Source organism: Pyricularia pennisetigena, chromosome 5, assembly GCF_004337985.1.
Source record: "Pyricularia pennisetigena strain Br36 chromosome 5, whole genome shotgun sequence".
NCBI lineage: Eukaryota > Fungi > Ascomycota > Sordariomycetes > Magnaporthales > Pyriculariaceae > Pyricularia > Pyricularia pennisetigena.
In genome coordinates this window covers 4,073,421-4,094,239 of record NC_043743.1, presented here as the reverse complement: position 1 = coordinate 4,094,239, position 20,819 = coordinate 4,073,421, and the positions used below count along the sequence as shown (strand labels likewise).

General features: G+C 41.7%; 6 protein-coding genes across 6 annotated transcripts; 4 read left to right on the top strand and 2 right to left on the bottom strand.

Annotated features, from left to right (window-relative positions):
- Positions 1 to 330: 330 nt before the first annotated feature.
- On the top strand, positions 331 to 882 carry PpBr36_09082 (uncharacterized protein; the record flags this gene model as incomplete). The annotated part of the gene is made up of 1 exon (XM_029896205.1): positions 331 to 882. One exon carries the CDS (start codon positions 331 to 333, stop codon positions 880 to 882), a length of 552 nt encoding a protein of 183 aa, XP_029747366.1.
- A 3,972-nt stretch (positions 883 to 4,854) lies between these two features.
- PpBr36_09081 (uncharacterized protein) lies at positions 4,855 to 5,388 on the bottom strand (the record flags this gene model as incomplete). Its single annotated transcript, XM_029896204.1, has 1 exon — positions 4,855 to 5,388. The coding sequence occupies one exon, from the start codon at positions 5,386 to 5,388 to the stop codon at positions 4,855 to 4,857; it is 534 nt and encodes a 177-aa protein (XP_029747118.1).
- Positions 5,389 to 5,844: 456 nt separating this feature from the next.
- On the top strand, positions 5,845 to 6,284 carry PpBr36_09080 (uncharacterized protein; the record flags this gene model as incomplete). The annotated part of the gene is made up of 2 exons (XM_029896203.1): positions 5,845 to 5,989; positions 6,064 to 6,284. 2 exons carry the CDS (start codon positions 5,845 to 5,847, stop codon positions 6,282 to 6,284), a joined length of 366 nt encoding a protein of 121 aa, XP_029747119.1.
- A 23-nt stretch (positions 6,285 to 6,307) lies between these two features.
- On the top strand, positions 6,308 to 7,294 carry PpBr36_09079 (uncharacterized protein; the record flags this gene model as incomplete). The annotated part of the gene is made up of 3 exons (XM_029896202.1): positions 6,308 to 6,728; positions 6,983 to 7,059; positions 7,157 to 7,294. The coding sequence occupies 3 exons, from the start codon at positions 6,308 to 6,310 to the stop codon at positions 7,292 to 7,294; spliced, it is 636 nt and encodes a 211-aa protein (XP_029747742.1).
- On the bottom strand, positions 6,664 to 8,119 carry PpBr36_09078 (uncharacterized protein; the record flags this gene model as incomplete). Its single annotated transcript, XM_029896201.1, has 3 exons — positions 6,664 to 6,951; positions 7,064 to 7,937; positions 8,109 to 8,119. The coding sequence occupies 3 exons, from the start codon at positions 8,117 to 8,119 to the stop codon at positions 6,664 to 6,666; spliced, it is 1,173 nt and encodes a 390-aa protein (XP_029747741.1).
- Positions 8,120 to 14,645: 6,526 nt separating this feature from the next.
- Positions 14,646 to 16,126, top strand: PpBr36_09077 (uncharacterized protein; the record flags this gene model as incomplete). The annotated part of the gene is made up of 2 exons (XM_029896200.1): positions 14,646 to 14,979; positions 15,066 to 16,126. The coding sequence occupies 2 exons, from the start codon at positions 14,646 to 14,648 to the stop codon at positions 16,124 to 16,126; spliced, it is 1,395 nt and encodes a 464-aa protein (XP_029747737.1).
- Between the last annotated feature and the right edge of the window lie 4,693 nt (positions 16,127 to 20,819).

Here is a 20,819-nt window from a genome sequence, read left to right as displayed (position 1 = left end):
CGTAGTTATAAATATTAGGAAACTCTGTGTACCGCATGTGATCCAACGGTATAAATATAAATAAATAATTGAAAATGTTTTTAGAATCGGAAGTTTATTTTAGTATGGGAGGGTTCACCACTATATAATATGAACTTCCCGTACCGATTATTTTTTTTCATGAACCTAACCATGAACATTCGATAGTTTTACCATCTTGTTTCACTTGCATTTTAAGTTTCCCTCTGATAATATCGTCCGACTTCGATATATTATTTTCCTTTCTTCATCATATGTTTGCCACCTGACAATATAATAAATAAGATCAAACCTTTGCATTTTTGTTTAACGATGCAGATCTCCAACACTTTCACCGCAGCCATTTTTGCCTTGGCCTTAATACCGAGCACCGCCGTCGCCAATCCTATGTTTGGTCGATCTTCCCGCAACCGAACACCACAACTTTCTAAATATCACCCGCAAGATGGCTTATGCCGAGATTCGACGCTATCTCAAACGAACGACTGCATAGTTAAAGTTTTCAACGACCAAGCCACACGTTTTAACGGTGAATTGGACCAATTTTACATCTCCCGAGGAACCACGGCCCGTTATATTCTCGCCCAAAATTTACTATCGTTTACATTAATCCAGGGATGCCAGCCAACTATAACTGGAGAATTGCCCGACAATTACGCTCTCCTAATATCGAGCCGGAGTCATACCTCTAATTTTGCCTATAAACGCGGATATAAACCTCTGCGAACTGATCCCGGTTGGTACCCCTCGCGGCCGGTTGGGACGCACTCGAAACTTCATGGGGGTCCACCTGAACAATTTGTCCGACAACAACCTACGGCTAGTCTCAGGGCTCATCTCTCAAGCCCAGAGCTCCACAATTAATCCAGTTTGTGGCTCAATTGCGGCTTTGCAATGTACCTGTGGGCCCATCCAGAGAACGCTCTGGTTCAGGTCTGAGGACAATTTGTCGATTTTCGCCGCTCATGGCGGTATTTTCGTCGATTCGGCGATTAACACTCCGTTATAAAAAGGAATATCAAGATCGTAGAAATAAACGGTTTGTACGTTGAAGATAGTTTTAGTACCGCTATTAATAAGGATTTAATTTATATTTTTATTTGTTATAACGGCCGAATTGGATACCACTTGCCCTTAATCCGCTTATGGCAGTACTATTTTTTTTGATTTTATTTCGATTTTCGATTTCTTTTTATATTATTTTTATTTTTCAACCAAATTTTAAACTTGCTGCACGTGTGGGGTGATATACGTATAAATAGCGGTATATCAAGTTTTGGTATAAATATTTGATTATATAAGCCGTTAAACAAGCGGATAGGTAAGGTATATACAGTTTTATATATATTTTACAGTCGAAACGCTTTTATATTCTGACCAAATTTGACGATAATAAAACCAAAGTTCGAGGGATTGGATACCGTATGTATATAAGCGTCTACGTGAAGTGCGATTTCGAATATCAGTTTTGATAGTCTTTTTATTAAACATAATGGTAGAGTTGTACTGTTTTTATATTTTATATTTTATTTAATTAAGTAAAGTTGGTAAAAGAAGCGTTAAACGTTATTTAAATTTAATAATATAACTAAGCTGCTTTTTTGAAGCTTCTCTTAATTGAACAAATAATTGGGTGAATCGTTGAGTTTTTTAATAAATCATTTATTAAAATAGAAATATTAATATAATGATTATTTCAAGCAATATTTGCTTGCACATCCCAGCGCTACGCTAGTTTAATAGCCGTTCTTATATTAAGAGACTTTACTCATATTAAAAAGTAATATTCACAATAATAAAGTAAATATAATAATATATATAAAAAAATTATATTTAATATTCAGATACCTATATAACCAAAGGAGCTATACCAACTGTCTTTGAATCACAAAAATGGAAAAAAATCAAATACTGCAACGCAGGTTACCCGATATTTTTACAATTTGTATTTATTTATTTATTCGAATATATAATTGCATACAGTGGTTTTACTGTTATTGTTGCGATTACAGTGCGAATATAGTGCAAATACCCGCCACGAACGGCGAAAATCGACAAGTTGTCCTCAGACGAGAACAAGCGCCATCTTTTCGGTCAATGCAACTGTAGTCTGAGGACAACTCGTCGATTTTCACCGCTCGTGGCGGTATTTTCGTCAATTCGGCGACCCACACTCCATTATAAAAAAATGACTAAAAATCGTAAAAATAGGCGGTGTGCACGTTAAATATAGCATCTAATACCGCTATTGTTAACGATTTAATTTATATTTTTATATGTACAATTGGGCGAATTCGCTAGGCCCTGCCCTCAATCCGCTCATGGCGGCACTATTTTTTTGATTTTATTTCGATTTTCGATTTCTTTTTATATTATTTTTATTTTTCAACGAAATTTTAAACTTGCTGCACGTGGGGGGTGATATACGTATAAATAGCGGTATATCAAGTTTTGGTATAAATATTTGATTATATAAGCCGTTAAATAAGCGGATAGGTAAGGTATATATAATTCTATATATAATTAACAATCGAAACGCTTTTATATTTTTACGAGTTTTAACGATAATAAAACGAAAATCCGAGGGACTGTATTACGTAGATATACAAATGGCCACGTGAGGTCCGTTCTATAATATCGGCGTTTATAATTTGTTTGTTGAAAAAAATGTTAAAATTATACCGCTTTTATTTTTTGTTTTTTATTTAATAAATAAAATTGGTAAAAAAACGTTAAACAGTGTTTACCTATAAGAGTATAGACTGACTGCTGCACTAAATCTTGTTCTAACTTTATATGCCATTGGGCGAATCATCAGCCTTTTTGATAAATTCTTTATTAAATCAAAAACAATAATATAATATTCATTTTAAACGATAATTGCATACATTCTCCACCACTACGTTGACTGAAAGACCGTTTCTCCAGGGAAATACTTTATTTCTACTAAGTACAATAATTTAAAATCATAAATCAAATATAATAATATATGTTAAAAACTACAAAATATATTTAATCTTTAAATATCTATAACGTTGGGTACCCCCTCATGCCCATGCCCCCTAATGGGCACCCTTTTTACTCCAAAGGTCCCCTATTGGAAAACGTTATAATAAATCGAACAAGAGTCGTATCGATATTAGTTTAAGAATATATATAGGGATTTAATAATAGAACCCATACCGAGAAGGATTTTTGGATATGTATCATATATGTTAAAGGTTTGGCGGTTAAATCGGGTTTTAAATTTTCCTATATAAATTGTATAGTAGCGAAAAACGGTTATAATTACCGCAATTTCCCGTTTTAGAAGCCAAAATTCCAAATATTATTAAATTGTTACTTATCCAGCCGATTACTTATTTTAATATTATTTATTTGCTATTTTTCGCTACGTTATACGTAATATTTATATAACCACTACAAGTTTATATAGTATATATTTATATATATCCGCTAATTGAACGTTAAGTATATCGTAAAACAATAGAGCAACTACCTTAATAAAGTTATATATATATATATATATATGTATATAATATAATAATATCTTTAATTTTGGCTTTTAAAACGGGAAATTGCGGTAATTATTGCCGTTTTTCGCTACTATACTATTTGTATAGGAAAATTTAAAACCCGATTTAACCGCCGAACCTTTAACATATATTATACATATCCAAAAATCCTTTTCGGTATGGGTGCTATCATTAAATCTCTATATACATATTTAAAATGGTATTGATACGATTCTTATTCGATTTATTATAATGTTTTCCAAAAGGGGATTTTTGGTGTAAAAAGGGTGCCCATTAGGGGGGTGGCCATCAGGGGGTACCCAACGCTATTTCGACATATATCGTTAACGTTATATTGCAAATTTTACACTTGTTTACATGTTCAACTGCCAGTCCTTTATTCGGAGTATATATTATTACTACTACGATGAATTTCAAAATCACTGCACTATCAATTGCCCTATTTGCGGTACCGGCCTTCGCAAACACCAGTTACAGAATAGGTCTTACGTATGGTGAGCAGGAGATTGCTTTTGCGGAGTGTGAGGAGGGTGGAAGTGCAAAATTGCAGTTTCGTCAACTACCAGGCCAAAGATGGAAATTACCCCACAAAACCGTTAAGGTCCGAAATAGCGACTTGGTTCTGGTGAACGGTCTTCGATTTCCCGATACTTTCTCATGGAAAATCGACGAAAGAGATACAGGGAGAGATAGAGGCCAAGAAAGGAAGGAAAGGTTGTATTGACCGTATTAAATCTTTTTATATTTGTTACGGATTGGGGTACCTGGGCGATTGCCATGTTAACTACTTTGACTTTATGTGATAAATCCCCAGGGTTTTTTTACTAGGCTTAAGCGCGTTTGCGGGACTGGTAACGTCCTTTTCCTTTTTCTTTACACCCAGTTTAAAGCCTTCAAATATAATTGCCCTTGTGTCGGAGCCTCGGCGTTCTAACATCATTTCAATACCAAGATAGAACTAAGTTTATACGCTTAGAACATAGAATATATATAGCGTCATGCGCATAGAGTAGACAAACGCTGGTGATGAGATTATATTATTTACCGGGCATCTATAGTAGTAATGCCACCTAACGTACTTACTATCTTTCATGAGGAAAAAATCGATTATCGGTTAAGATGTAAAACTAGGGCAGACTACAATCTTTATCTGGCTTTCAATTGAACAGGGTTTTATTGGAATAGTCGGGAAAGGGTTACAGCCACAAATGACTGAAAAAGTGGAAGAGCACATTTATTTCTCAAACTGCTCATAAAACCCGTATAATAGCTTTCCGATAATATTATTTCATTTTATTTTTCAGGTGCTTCTTACCCACCACAGCTGACCCACGCTCCCGTCCCCTCTCTTTGAAGTGATGAACAGCAGTCTACCATTTTCATACAGCGTATAATTCCTGGCCTGCTTCGTCCCGATTGACGATGGTACGTTCGCGACCGTAAATGGTCCGTGGAAGACCTGTCCCGACGTCTCGGTCGCAGACATCTGGTCGTTGATAACAAAAGGCCCCGCGTAACTGATTGAGTGCTTGGCAACCGTTGCCCAATCGTGGTCTGATTGGTCCGCCTGCGGCGGGAAGCTAAGCGCGGCGGGCGTGTCCTGTGGGTGCGTCGACGTTATGGTCGCTGACATGAAACCGTCCCCCGTGTAGATGAGGATGCCGACTGGGCTGATACCGTAGACGTCCTCCTTGACGCCCAGCACGCGAAAAGTGATGTTTTCCGTTCGGGTTTTTACAGCTCCTCGGATATGTTCACATTGGTGGGCCTTTGTCCCAGTCCTAGCTCTGGTTTGTTCCACTGATAAAGGTACGGGTACCCTAACCCTCAGCATTACATATTGTTGACAGCCAAGGTACCCAAGGCAGCTCTAGGTAACCACTCTGCATTGTAACATTGCCAGCGTCCTGGCAGTCAAGGAGGCAGCCGAATGCTGACCGTCTTACTGGGAACCTCGCCATGTATTACGTGAGGATTCTGGACTCAGTTATCAAGTTCCAGTCTATCGCGATTAATTTATTGTTTGTATTTGTTGAAATTGCGAAAACAGAAAGAAAGCTTGTGATATCTAGGTCTTGGCAGCCGCCACACTGCTTCCAGTTGACACGCAAACAAAAAGAAATAAACAAAGAGCGTATCGAGCAGTACGTATCTTCAACAGATGCCAGGGTCGCATTACCTGGATTGTACAACACCAACCAACAGTTGAGCAAACACACAAACTTACTAAAACAGATTCCAACCTCGTTCCGCTCCTATGCATACCGAATTTTCACTGCACATGTCCAAAATGGAGGAGTTTCTCTGCGCAGACCCAACCGTATCCCAGGCGCGGGTTCTCAACATCGGAGAGGAGACGTCAAATGCCACCGTGATAGTCGCCTTGGCACAGCAGCAGGACGACGTCCGGGTCGCCGACCACGTCAAAAGGCTCCGTAAGCTCCTGGTGGCGGCCCTGAGGAACAGCGAGCCGCCGGTGGCCATTCCCCAAAAAAATGGATCATCCTAGATCGTCTGCCCACCGCCCCCCCGGATCACCTGACCGCGTGGACGATGAAGCATTGCGACGGAGGCTGCTGTAAGACAGCAACGCTCCTCCCAATGGGTCAGGCTCCCACTCCGTCCTCGATCGAGGACAAACTCCGTATCATCATTGGCGACATTCTTTCTCTCGATGCCGAAAGGCTTGTTGTGCCGCTGCGGGGATTCAACTGCGCGTCTCGGATATGATGCAAAGCAAGTCCCTGGCCGAAATGGCTGGCTTAGCCAGGTCCATCAACGGCGAACAAGCGGTTGCCGTGACAAAATCAGCACCGGATGCCTCGGGAACTCTCAACAGTCTTGCGGAAAATGCCCTGACTGAGCTTGGTATCAGTCGTGCTCTCGTGGAGGACGCATATGCCTGCACCCCGGTGCAGGAGGGCATACTGCTTGCCTGCATTCGCCAACCTCTTTGTCGGCATGGCGCTCTCTTGTTCGCCGTCATCCCACGCTCCGAACTATCTTTGGTTCCCGGAGGTGGCAGTGGATCGGCATTCAGGGAAGAAAAAAAAAATGGCGTCACCATCCCGACATTGATGCAGGCCGCCTGGGCCACGGTCCTCCGCACCTACACGCAGACCGGAGACGTCTGCTTTGAATATTTGGCCTCGGGTCGTGACGAGCCGGCGAATTGTTGGTGTGCAAGACATGATCGGCAGCTTGATCCATCTTCTGGTTTGTCGAATTCCGTTTTGAGGACGAGCAAAACCACTCTTTCAGCGGCTTGCTGCAGCGGCTGCAGGGAGAGCTCGGTCCTGCTCTGCGAAACCAGTACAGCAGCTTGGCCGAGATTCAGAACTCCCTTAGGACATGTGGCGATCGGACGGTCCTTGTTCAATACCCTGGTTTCCATCATCTACTCCCAGAGAAACGGCCGTAACCCTCAGCCACGGCGGTACCGTTTGCATTTCCGTCCGAAGAGGCTCGTATCAACGGCCTCGTCGGCGTTATGAACGCCATGAACGTACGTCAACTGGACACTGCTCACCCCCTCGGTTGGCCGACTTATCACACCCAAGACTTGTCCCGGGAATCAAAACAATCTGCCATATCCCGTGTAGTTTGAAGAATATATCACGCCCCCGCCCAGTGTGAATCCGGAAGACTTTATTGGCACAGCCGTACCACCTCCCGTAACCACTGCGGCCCTCGGGTACCCCAGACATGGATTGGCCCGTGTTGTTGTAATGACCCGGTGATCGCCCACGCACAATCAACCTGACCGACCGTCTGTAGCCAATCTTGATCCACTCCTCGTCTTGGTCGTTACCAACGTCAACCCAAAATTCAATCTCGAGGTGGTAGTAATTTTGAGGGGCAGGTCGGTTCCCATTGTTGGGCGTGGCGCGTTTAAACTGCAGGCGTTCGAACGTGTGTTGGACCATGTAAACCCAGGCGTTTGAAATCTGCGGCTGTGCAGGCATCGGTTCCAGGCGGATTTTTCCGGGGATTAAAACCGGGCCTTTGTCCCTTTTGGCTGTATATTGAACAAACTGTATCGGCCGCTTTTCGCCGGCCTTTACGACCGAAAAGCTGATGGCGAATCCCGATACGCTATGCACCCGTTCTGAAATATTTAAAAATTGGATCGTAGTGCTTTGCGGTTGAGGAGGATTCAGCGTGTATGAACCGGTGCAGGAGAAATAGTTGCGCCTGTAACAGGACCATTCCCCCGCGGAGTTTTTAAAGCCTTTGGTGTGTACGCCAACGATATCGAATTCAATTGGCGTTCCATCGATGCGGCTGAGATTGCCGAGCCTTACAAGTGGGTGGAACTCAGGGGCCGGAGCCGCCGAGGATGAGTTGTAGCGTTCGGAATTCATGTTGGTAGGTTGAAAATTGCTGTTGGATGGTGGATAGTACTGTAGTATATGACTTGTTTGATTCTGACTGCAAGGCAGCTGGAAGTAGAATGGAGCAAGGAAGTTTGGGGACAGCAACCTGAGTGAAAGATAGGATATTGATAGATTGGAGGCATTTATTGTACGTTATAACATAGCGACGCTTGCTTACACTTGCTCCATTTTGAATCAACTTGCATCCTTTCCCGTTCAACAAACGAAGTCATAATCTAGACTAGACTAGCTAACAAGTCATCATTTGGCCATGAAGGCGGGGCAATTTGATCGACAAAGAGGGAACGGCGTCAAGCTTGGGGTACCGACTGAAAAAGAAAAGTCCACACACACGGGCTGGAAAGCTGCATTGAGTGGTGTAGGAGGCCGGTAATTGAGACGGGGAATTATTCGATCTGCATCTTTGCAAGCAGGGCACACCGGTCATATGAAGAATACCAAGGTCCATAAACAGCTTGATATTTTGCAATTGTTGGGGTTGCACAGCACGGCAGAGCAGAGTGGAAAAAGAAACGTTCAATTGGCATCATGTATATTAAGCGCCGATATCCCGACCCATACAAAGAGACCGGTCAGTACGAGGCCATGGGTGCTACACGCGCCTATCAAATCTTCCGTTTGGCATCTCAAGGTCATGTAAAAATCACTGATAGCCCCATATGAAGGAAGGTGACTTTTACTGAGGAATGTGACCCGGCAATGTGTGGACGGTGTACCCGGCACTACCTTTCCTGAATGACGGTTCCACGACAAGGCGACGCGCCCGCTTTGTGAGGTGTGAACAACACGGGTCGGCGGTGATAAGGTTGAGAAGGCCAGTTGGTCACCTCACCAAACAGTGTTACCATCTATCTCGAAAGATTGATCTAGTTATTGTGATTGGGGATAAAGAAGACTTAGAAAAAGCAATAGACAACCCGCAAAGATCCCTGTGTGCTGCCACGTCAGGATTGACCATGACGAGACCCGAACCGACGACTGCACGCCAGATGAGGCACTGGGCACCAGCTAACTACTTTGTTCTTACGGTGCTGAATATGGCCACGTCAACTTTGAGAAATTTATCTCATACTTGTGCTCCCAGACAAGCATCGCGAGGGCACATCGGTGGGCAGTTTAAGGTGGAAGTACTTTTTGGCCGTGCTGGCCAGAGCATTGCCTGAGTGAGAGCAGCACGGCCCTGGACTGTAAAGAAGTGATGTCCGTTGCATAGGGGCTGCACAGAGTAAGGGCTGCCGCTTTTTCGCAAATTACCCTGAGCTTCTAATATAATGGAGGGTTTTTTTTGTTTTTTTTTTTTTTTTTTTCAAGTTCTTGGTATGCTTCAAACACACGCTGAGAGGACCCTGCTTGTTGCCTGTCCCTGTTCCTGCAGCGCTCAAGTCCGCTCGGGCGCAACTGGAGCCAGGTTGTTCTGTCACTACATGGCGGCTTAGCTGTGCGAGATTTCTACTCGTTATGCTCTTCTGCTTGATCGTTCCGCATAAAGTGGTAGGCAGTAGGTGCTTGACTGAAGGAATCAGGAAATCCACTAGAACATGCATAACAACTACCAAATAGGTAGCCTAAAAGTTGCTTGGCTTCGCGGCTTCTTTTAGGGATCTTCACACTGTTGATTTGCTATAACTACCTGAATTTTAGCGTATCAGCTTCAGCGGTGGTGGCAGTCAGTTCACGCGTCCAGCGGCCGGAGGCCCGCCGAATCCTGCTTTCTCATTGGTAGCCGGGGAAGGGCATCTGCAAGCCCTAAATTATTGCTTTCGCAAGCCGAAGACATACGGAAGCTCAATGGTGGTGGTTAGGATCTGGAGTAGAACTAATCATGACCTGCGCATAGCCTTCTTCGTGGCAACTTAATGTAATGCAACGAAGCAATTCTGCAAACCAACGGGAAGGACAGGACAAATTGGAGTGGGTGGATATCGGCGAAAAAAAATACTGATGTTTGTTAGTCCGAGACGTTAACACAAGTCGGCCAGTCTGGTCCACCTCAAATACGACAAAAACGGCTCTGAAAGCGGCGCTTTTTTGGGATCTTGACCAGCTCGTTGCAAAACTATCAACTAAATGACGTTCGAAAAAAAAAAGGAAATAAAAAAGCCCAAGAAGTATAATCGCTATCATAATCGCGAGCGTGCATCCAAAATCAAGTCAACTCGATGGCCCGTTTTGCCCCACAAACGCTGTGGGTAAAAGTGGCGCGAAACCGATACCAGTCCTTCGATCGCGTCGTTCCTGCAAGCCTAAACCATATTCCTCCTCAGTCACACTGTTTGGGATCTCCAGGAAACAATCATGATAAAAACATTGATTTTTTTGTAAACGGATGGTTGAACCAAACTATTTGGTTTTCACCTGCGATATTGCCAATAACAAACAAGTGGTCGGCAATACGTTTGTTAGGTGGGTTTATCAGTTTGATGGCACACCGGGCCTGGTTGCCTTCGATGCGAGAAGTTTGAAATTGCCATTTTTCATCAGACTGGAGTTCACCCTGCTTGAAGCTAACTTGGGCAATCTGACCAACTGGAGCTGCGCCATATGCGAGAAAATCTCCAGTTCTCCCGACATACACAAAAATATGACAAGTGGCCTTTGGATCGTTTAGAATCGCGCCTTTGGACGGCTTATGATCGATTGTCAATTCAATCTCGGTTTCTATTGTTGAATCATCCTTCCTTTTGAGGTCGTCCGGACTCGCGTCCACTAGTAGTGGGCGGGTTCTCCACAGCTGTCTGGCAGCTGGGTCGCGTTTTCTAACCACGGGACTGACAACTGCCTGTATATCTTTTCCCTGTCCTCTGGTCGCGAGGCGAACTGAGTTGCTGGCAGACACGAATGCCGAAGCTGTACAGAGGGCGAAAAAGTGGGACAATTTCATCGTAACGGTTAAATTTGAACTCTGAAGGAAGTATGCGTCTTGTGAAGGCTGTTTAAAAGGAATAGTAACAGTAAAAAGAGGTCTGTTTGGTTAAAAAGGACTGAAGCAATACTTGTAGTATTGGAGGAAACAATCCACTTTTAAGAAGGTAAAAAGAATGTTGGTATATATACAAATGTATGTATGTGTATAACCACTTGTTCCTCTTCTTTTACACGTCACATCCCTGCCAGGTATAAATTAGAATCTTGTTCAAACTAATTATTAAGTGGACCGTATTTATTTTTGGCAGTCGTATTACATGTCATTCGTCAAAGTCCGGAGGTTGCCGAGAAAGAGATGAACAAACCAACATTACCTTCAACAGGTAGAGCAAAAATCACTGTGTCATGTGCATAAAACGAACGACAAAGGGGCCGATTTAGCCCAAGATACATTTTGTGAGCATAACGAGACTTTAAATGATTAAAGTGGGGAGACGAAAGTATCGACTTTTCCGCATTTTCCCATACAAAATTGGGAAAAGGTCACCCTTTTCTAATTAAAAGCACTGTACAAAGTAAAGCCGGTATGAATTAAAAGATTTTACTATAATATATTAACTTGACTCATTCAGCTCGTCGCTCTTCAAATCCAAAATGTTATTATGATTACGGACCGTAAAATTGACTTTGGTGAAATTTCAAGATGGAAAGTTGAAGCTTTTGTTTACTAGTGAATACGGTAGTTGTAGAAGTTGCAAATTAGTGGATAACCCCGTTAAAAAATTAATGGATAAACGTTTTCAGCAATAGTATACCATCTTCATGGAATTTTAGGTTATTATAATTTCAATTTACAATTGATTATACAAAATTTTAAAAATCACTTCATTGTGTCAATAATAAAAATTGTCGGTACTTCTGTCCTTCAATTGTAGCTACATACTCCTGTCAATTACCAAATGTGCCGTCCTGTGATGCAATGAACTCCTTGTCCACATTTTGTGTAGGGTTGTCGCATCATATCCGACTGGGGAAGCATCGCAATTCTTTGCATTGACGACATTGCTTTTTCGTCACCGGGGTCTTAAAATACTTGCCTGGTCCATCCGACAATGCTTTAGATAACAAATCTGCCTCTCGGCTTCAAAGGACGACTATCAAAAACATCAACAGTGGAAAACCTGGAACCCTGCCAGAGATTAAAGCGTCAAAGATCTGCATTATTAGATGCCGTTAAGCACGGGAGTACGGTAATTGATTGGGCGTATTTTCTTTTTTTTTTTTTTCAATTTTCCAAGGTTTTATTCATGGACGTCAAATTGATTGTTTGGATACAGATATATAGTACTAATATACATACGTACAAATCGATTTGCGCAGGATTGCTTTCTGTGGTATCCTTTGTAGTGCGTTACGCGTTTTCCATCATATGTTCTGAACAAAGCAAGTCGCAAGTTAGGACAGGCGGGACAGATTTGGGTGGAGTTTGGCTGGGGAAAAGTCTCAAGACGCAAGGGGTCTATTATGATGTTGGTGCTGAGTGGACCTCGGCGCTGGCTAGCCAGAGGTCACCGCTAGATAGTCTGGCCCAATCATTGTCACACAATACACCTAAAGAATCAAGGCTTTCCTTACTTGGTTGAATAGAGTCCAAATATGCAAATGACACAAACCAGGCCACCAATAACAAACTGCCTGCCCAGAACCACACCCATAGAAAAGCAATATTTGTCCCTCCATTATAGCTATGATCCATACAAACCACCGCCGGGCTAGCAAGTAAGGTAGAACCTGAAATGACAAAGAGGATCCCTGAACATGATTTGGATAAGCGAGTCAGTATCGAGGCAATTCTTTGGCTGCGCAGGAGGAGGCTGAGACATGCCGCCTGTTTTCCGCCTCCGTTGGACGAGTGTGAAGGGAAACGCAGCCCACGGCCACGGAAAAAAAAACGAACGGGTTTCAATCCAGCGACCGTTATCTGACGCTGGCCAATGAGAGAAGTTCTTGCCCGTGGAGTCCCGAAAGGGCGGGCAGAAGGCGCGCGCCATCATCGTGATAACCCCGATCTCTGTGGCACTTAGGACTACATCTGGCCAGGAAACTCATCATAATATTCTTGCGCCAAAGGATAAGCGCTGCGTAGTAGATGCACGGCACAATGTAAAACGTGGTTTAGTGGCCATATAATATGCCCATGGCGAGCAGCGATTCCCAATGGGCCGTGATGTCGGGCTAAGGCGGCGACCTACAGCTCTGTGGCGGCCGTGTGATAAATTCAGAGGTAGTTGCATCGCTTGTGGCAATATACAATACCCGCCACTACGTCCCCTGAGCAGAGCCAAACAGCTTCAGAGCCTTCAGGAACCGAGGGTCCTAACCGCACAAGAGTTGCAAGTAGCAACCAAACAGCAAAAAATTGGGGACTTATTTGGCAGTTTGTTGCGAAGGCAACTTGGTGGCCGAATTCCTATGGACTTCGGGTTTTCCTGGGATCAAGTGATGGATACTTTGTCCGAGGTTTATCAACATCCCAAGTCAGCCACACCATAAAAACATCAAGTGCTTTACCCCCGCGACCGGCGTCCCCAGTGTTCCTAGCGAGATCCCTTTTGAGTGCAAATGAACAGCACTTTTGGTCATCTGAGGCCTGGATAAAGGTGCTAGCGAATGTGCCTATATGCAACTGAAGCGAGGATGGTGACTCTCGGGGTCACCATGAGGCGGATACACATCATTGTTGTTGAGCAAGAGAAGGAGAGCGCGACCAGTGTCCATAGCTTCTTGGTAATATAGCCCATTCAGCCCGCTTGTAAAACTAAATAAGAGCAGAGAATACAGGCCCTTTACAAACTGACAGTTAACTTGGCGGCCTTCAACAAGGAGACCGTGTACCGAGGTAAACTTTGTCGTCGAGCGGGTTGCCCAATTGTAATCTACAAAAGTTAGGAAGCTTCACCACCCATCATGTTAGACCTCGGCAACTGTCGTCCTTAGCATTGTCATTGATGGGAGAGACAGGGAGGTCAAGTTCACAAATACTGTAGACAAACATACAGCAAAAGCTCATGCCGGTGACCGTGTCCGGAAAAGCGGCAGAACACATCAATATATAAGCCATGGCGTCCCCCATTCGCCAAGTCTTGACGTATACTTATCGTAACTGATGTGGGGAACTTCAACATGCCAACCCGCCCCGGGGTAACTCGGAGAAAGCTGCACCCAGTTTCTGGGCATTCGGCGATCGGCATGCAACCCCCCAGCTCCGCACAGAACTAGCGCTGGCCCTTCGACGTGCCTTTGGTGCGCAGTGGCTGTCATTGAAGAGCCTTGGGGAATTTAATTACTGATGTTGATCGCTATATTGAAAGAGGAAGCTCACAATGGGCAACCGACGCGACGCCAAGAAACCAGCGTTGGTCAAGAACCCTGCTTGCCTGCCAACCTGCAGCCATGTGCATTTGTGAGGAATGAACCGTATCTGTGGATAGCGAACCATATCTACGTGTAATGAAATGTTGGGAGAATCCAAAGACTCATCTGCCTATCGAGACGAGCTTCCATTCCGGGGCCTTGGACCGGCCAATATTGCCAAATGCTTATCTCCAAATGTTATAAAGAATTAGCGAGCACTTGGCAGCAAAAGAAAGACAAAATAATAATAATAATAATAATAATAATAATAATAGTAATAATACAGTATATGAATTGCCCTATCCATCCTGTGTTCAATGGCTGCTAATCGCTCGTCACCTTTGTCAAGGCAGCCAACCTTGGAACAGGAATTTTTCTCTTCCCTCCTCTTTCTCCTCGTCAAGAGCTCGTCACCATGAAGGCCACAGTCTCTTCCGTCCTCCTCGCCGCCCTGGCGGGGTCTGTTGTGGCTGAGAAGATCAACACGTCTCAGTTCAACGCGCAGTTCCTCCAGGCGCACACGGCACCCAACGCCGTCGAAATGTCGGTCTTGCGCGAGAAGAAGGTGACGCAGCATGAAAAGGATGTCGCCGCCGGGCGCTTTAGCATGGACCGCTACCAGGCCATGGGAGCCACCCCCTGCGTCGACGGCAAGGCGGGTGAATATCAGTGCAACGGCTTGGACCTGGTGGGTTTCCTTAGGCACCAGGACATGGGCAGCCGTACCCGTGTTGGCAACGATGTCTGGGGTAAGTAAAAAGCTTATAAATACACCCAAGGAAGGCGTTCGCTGACCAAATCTCGCATTTCAAAAAAAAAAAAAAAAAATTCTCAGGCTGGACTCACTCCTCGAGCGGTCGCGAGTTTGCTCTTCTCGGCCAGAGTGACGGTACCGCCTTTGCCGAGGTGCACAAGGACGGCAGCCTGACCTACGTCGGCCGCCTGCCCACCCAGACTGTGGCCTCATCGTGGCGTGACATCAAAGTCATCAAGAACTATGCCTACATTGGCTCCGAGGCACCTGACCACGGCCTGCAAATCTTTGACCTCACCAAGCTGCTCACGGCCGACCCCGACAACCCGCCCTCGTACAGCGTGAGCCGGGACCTTGCCGCGCACTTTGCCGGCTTCGGTAGCAGCCACAACCTTGTGGCCAACGAGGCCACCGACCTCATCGCCGCCGTGGGTACCGAATACCGCCTCAAATGCCGCGCCGGCTTGTGGATGGTTGACGTGTCCAACCCCCTCCGGCCTCAGGACGCCGGCTGCGTGTCATCGGACGGCTACGTCCACGATGCTCAGTGCGTCATCTACCGCGGCCCTCAGACTGCCTACCAGGGCCGCGAGATCTGCTTCAACTTCAACGAGGACGCCCTCACCATCGTCGACATCTCGCGTCGCACCATCCCGCGCCAACTGTCGCGTACTACTTACAACGGTGCCACCTACACCCACCAGGGCTGGGTCACCGAGGATCATCGCTACCTGCTGCTCGACGACGAGCTCGACGAGCAGTATCAGACGGGCCCCGCTGCGGACCAGCACACGACCACGTACATCGTCGACATCCAGGATCTGGCCTACCCCGTCTTCCGCGGGGTTTACAAGAGCCCACAGCGCTCCATCGACCACAACCAGTACATCATCGACGGGCTTTCCTGGCAGGCAAACTATGGTTCAGGCCTGCGAGTCGTCAACGTCACCTCCATCAATCATGACGACACGGGCGCCGGCTTTGAGGAGGTGGCCTACTTTGACATTCACCCCGAGGACGACGAGGTCGGCGGCGAGGCAACCTTCAACGGTGCCTGGTCCGTCTACCCCTACTTTCAAAGCGGTAACGTCCTCATCAGCTCCATCGAGCGCGGCCTCTATTCGGTCCGCCGTTCGACTTGATGGGGCGGCTGTCGGCGACGACGGCACCACCAAGATCAGAGTCATGTTGACGGTCAGAAAAAAAAAACCAGTTGGGGTGGTGGAAGCGTTTCCAGGCTTCTTCTTGGACACTTTCTGTGAATTATAATGGCAAGTGAAGCCTGTATGTATGTCACGGCCCAGGGGGGAATTTGACCAGCCATCGGCTTGCATTCGCTCAAACTTGCAGGCCGGGCTTAGTTACGACAGTAAAAATAACACTACATAATAAATATACCCAGTAATCACAAGAACAGCTCATCAATGAGGAATGCTATGAAGATTTTCGGTAAACTCGTGTTGAAACTTTCATGCCATATTTGTTACAATCAAGGTATCTGGTAACCTGTTCTTATCGTAAAATACAGTGGGTTAAAGTAGTCTCAGTGCTCAGACTAGACCCCCCTGCTCCGCAGTGGGGACCGAGCGCTCCATATACCTTTCAGCCACATGGCTTTTCGACCAATTACATTAGCCGAAAAGATCGCGCTCGTTCTAGTTTGAGGACATTTTGTCGCATTTCGCCGTTCATGGCGGTACCACCAACGATAATTTGTCGCATTTCGCCGTTTATAACGGTATTATTAATAATATACCTAATATTGCGATATCGCTGATAATTATTTTATTTATATAAGGATAATTTGTAGTATTTTACCGTTTATAGCGGGTATATATAATATATTCGCATTATAATAGCAAAAAAAAATGGTGTAATTATAATATATAATTAAATATTCGAATAAAAAAACAAATAAATATTTCAAAAATATATAGTAATTTGCGTTGAATTAATTGGAGTTTGTTAATCTTTTGACTGCCGGCCGCGTTTCAATAGCTACTGTATATGGAAAGATATTAAAATATTAAATAAAATTTGTAATTTTTCATTATATTTAATTTTTATTTTAAATAATAGTATATAATAGTAGCTTTAATTGAAATTACAGTTTTTAAGGCTTAGTAAGCCTAACACTGAAAAATGCACGCAATTATCGATTAAAATAAAAGTTTTATTAATATTTTTATGTAAATTAACAATTTGTTAAAAAACTAAATAATTTACGCAAATACTGGTAAAATGAAAATATTTTTAATTTATTTATTCCTTTATAAACTTGTTAATAAATTTTAGAAAAGTTTTTTTTTATAAATTTTATTCGATTAAATAAAGCAAAAAATATAAAAATAACACAAATCTAGCATTTTTTATTATAAAAAAATAAAAAAAGCCGGTAATGTAAATTGGGTCTGACGTTAACGTTTATTTATATTTATAATCCATTTTTACAAACTTTGGTTTCATTAATGTTAAAATTGGTAAAAATATAAAAACATTTCGATTGCAAAATATATATAAAATTGGATACACTTTACCTATCCGCATATTTAACGGTTAAAATAATTAGATAAACGTACAAAAGTGTTATGTTATATTAAATATATATATGCCACCCCCCACGTGCAAAAACCACAAAATTTGGCCGCAAAACAAAAATAATATAAAATTAATTAAATAAAGCAAAAAGATTTATAAATTACACATTTAGCATTTTTTTTATTAAATAATTTTTAAAACCGATATTATAAGCAGGATGGGATTTGGACGTTTGTTTATATACGTAATCGGACTTTTGAAATTTTGGTTTTATTATCGTTAAAATTGGTAAAAATATAAACGAGTTTCGATTGTAAATTATATACAAAAAAGTGTATACTTTGCCTATCCGCCTATTTAACTGCTTATATAATCTAATATATGCACCAAAATTTAGTATAACGATATATAAACATATACGACCCTCCACGTGCAAAAATTATAAAATTTGGTCAAAAATTAAAAATAATATTAAAAGAAATCGAAAATCGAAAAAAAAATCGAAAAAACAGTACCGCTATAAACGGATTAAGGGCAGGTGGTATCGAATTCGGTTATTATAACAAATAATAAAATAAATCGAATTGCTGCTAATAGCGGTATTAAACGCTATTTTCAACGATAATTTATTTTTTCAATATTATGCGTAGTTGTGGAATAATAAAGGAGTTTCGGTTAAAAAAAGGCCAAAAATACCGCCATAAACGGCGAAAATCGACAAGTTGTCCTCAGACCTAAACCAAAGCGTTTTTTGGATGGACCCACAGGTACATTACAAAGCCGCAATTGAGCCACGAAGTGGAGCGAAGCGAACGGAGTGGATTAATTGTGGAGCTTTGGGCTTCAGGGATGAGCCCTGAGACTAGGGTTAAAGCAATTGAGCGTCTGATAGTGGTAACTTGAGACTCTCAATTGCTGGGGTGAAATTATAATTGTTCTTAAATAAGTATTAAGTTAACTAAAATTTAAAATTAATTGCTGCCCGGCAATTCTAGAATTGAACTGATTTACATGGTAATAAACGTGTTTTATATATTCGAGTAGCTATTTTGAGTAAATAATTATTTGCTATAAATAATTATTCCGGCGGGGTGGTTATTTTGCCTGAATGATTATTGCTAAAAACTAATTATAAACGGGTTTTTATTTCATCGTCACGTAATTTATCCTGTTTCATTCTTTTCTCTTTTCGGGTGGGTGCGGTATTTTTCCTGCAATGTTATTTTTTTTATTGGCCGTTTAAACTTTGGTCGTAATATTAAATCCTTTTTCCAAAAACCAAATCACGTGGCTGTATAAATAGGTCGTTTCCTTGTTAAAATTGTTTTGGCGAATTTTTTTAGTTCAAATAGCGAAATGTTTGATTATAATAACCGTGGTCGCGTCAATCGGCTTTTTTTTCATTTCAAGCTGTGAACGTTTGGTTGATAATGTTGCGTGTAAAAGTTTCGAAATTATATTTTATTTTTTTTATTTTTTTCGGGGTTTATCGTACAGGATAATTGCGATAAATTCCCGTTATAACGAATACGTTTGTCGTAATCGCAAGTGCAATATCTCGGCGGTTCCGGTCTTCAACTTATGGGTATCATTTTTAAATATGGTGTTTCCGTCGGGTAGTTGATAATTTTCCTCACAAAAGTCGCTTAATTCAAGAAAAATAAAAAGTTGGAATTATAAGAATCTAAAGTGAAGGACCAAATTTTTCGTTTCCAACGTGTTTTTACTATTATTTTCTATTGTTTATCTCGTCTAGAAAAAGAAAACAATTATGCCAATTCAAAAATAAAGTTGAAGTTTTTTGTTTGGGTATCAAATTGGATTAAAAAGATATTACGGAAACAAATTGTTGTGGCGTTAACGAATTGTTTTTCGATGGTTTTTTAAATTTAGGTTAATTCTGGAACTGCGTTTTTGGTTACGCCGACGTCATTAATTGGCTTTCGGTACTAGGTACGGACTCGCACAATTAGGTTCTTATAAATTTAGTTTTTACAAATGGTAGGTGCTGTTTTTTGGTCGTCCTTTTTTGGTTAACCTGTTTGTAATTCTAATTTTGGGTAATATTAGCGGAATAGTTCCCGGCAAATTTGAAGGGAGTTAAAAGAGGTCTCTAAATGTTTTAGTATTTTGGTTTGCCATAATTGCGTTTGTAATTTAATATTCGTTCCACGTCGTAAGCTTATTTTGCGTCGATTTTGATTATTCTTTACATATTGGTACTGTATAATCCTGGTTTTGATAACCATATATGGAATTCTGGGCAGATTTGAATGGTATTTGGTAGTAATAATCTGTAATCAATTTCGTTAATTTCTCTCTTACTTTTAAAAATTTAAATCCTTAAAATTAAATTTATTATTTGGTGTTTATATTTTAACATGACGTCGAATAAAATAAACCTTCCTTCTTCTTTGAAAAGATGGTTTCTTTATCTGGTAATAACTGGCGTACTCTATTATTTTCTTTCGTACAAGTTCCAATTTCCGTCAAAGTCTTTTTTATATAATTATTATAATTCGTTTGTTTGTTTATCGGTTCGTGGCACCGTAATGGTGGATTTTGGTTTTGCATATATTGTAGGATTAAATCCGTAATTGGCGTAAAACGGAGTTATCTTGGTATTTTCGTTTCTTAAATTATTATAAACGAACTATATCGTAGATAATAATTATACCTTATTATTTTACATCTGCTTTGCTTAATATTTAAAATATTATTTAAGTATTTAAAAGACTCATTTTACTCATGTATTTGCTTATAGGTAGGTCGCTTTTAGTAATTCCATTAAAAACTAGCAAATATAAAACACAAAAGAATTGTCTTTATCGATTATAATATTTTTTGGAAATCAGTAACTGTTAATAATTATTTCAAAAGAATATATAAGCGATTTTCTCGGTTTTGCTATTTTTCTTATATCATAGGAAATAAGCGTGCTTGGTAAATTAATCAACTATAATTAATATATTTTCATGTTAAATTTTGTTAAATCGTTTTTTTTACCAAAATGGTAATTTAATAATTCAATCGATTGGAATAATTTGCCAAATTATATCGGGGGCTAGTCATGGTTATAATAACCCGTAAAATTTATTTTGTGCGGATTTGGTTTTGGCGCAAAATTCGCAATTTCTAATGGTTTTTCGTATTTATATCATATGGTTTTAAAATCATCATGCTGTTTTAACCGTTTACATATTTGGGAAATTCCTTAATATCAATAAATTGTATTTTAGTAAATTTTTCGTATATTTTCCGGTATCATTACTGTATTCGTTGTTATAAAGTCTCGGT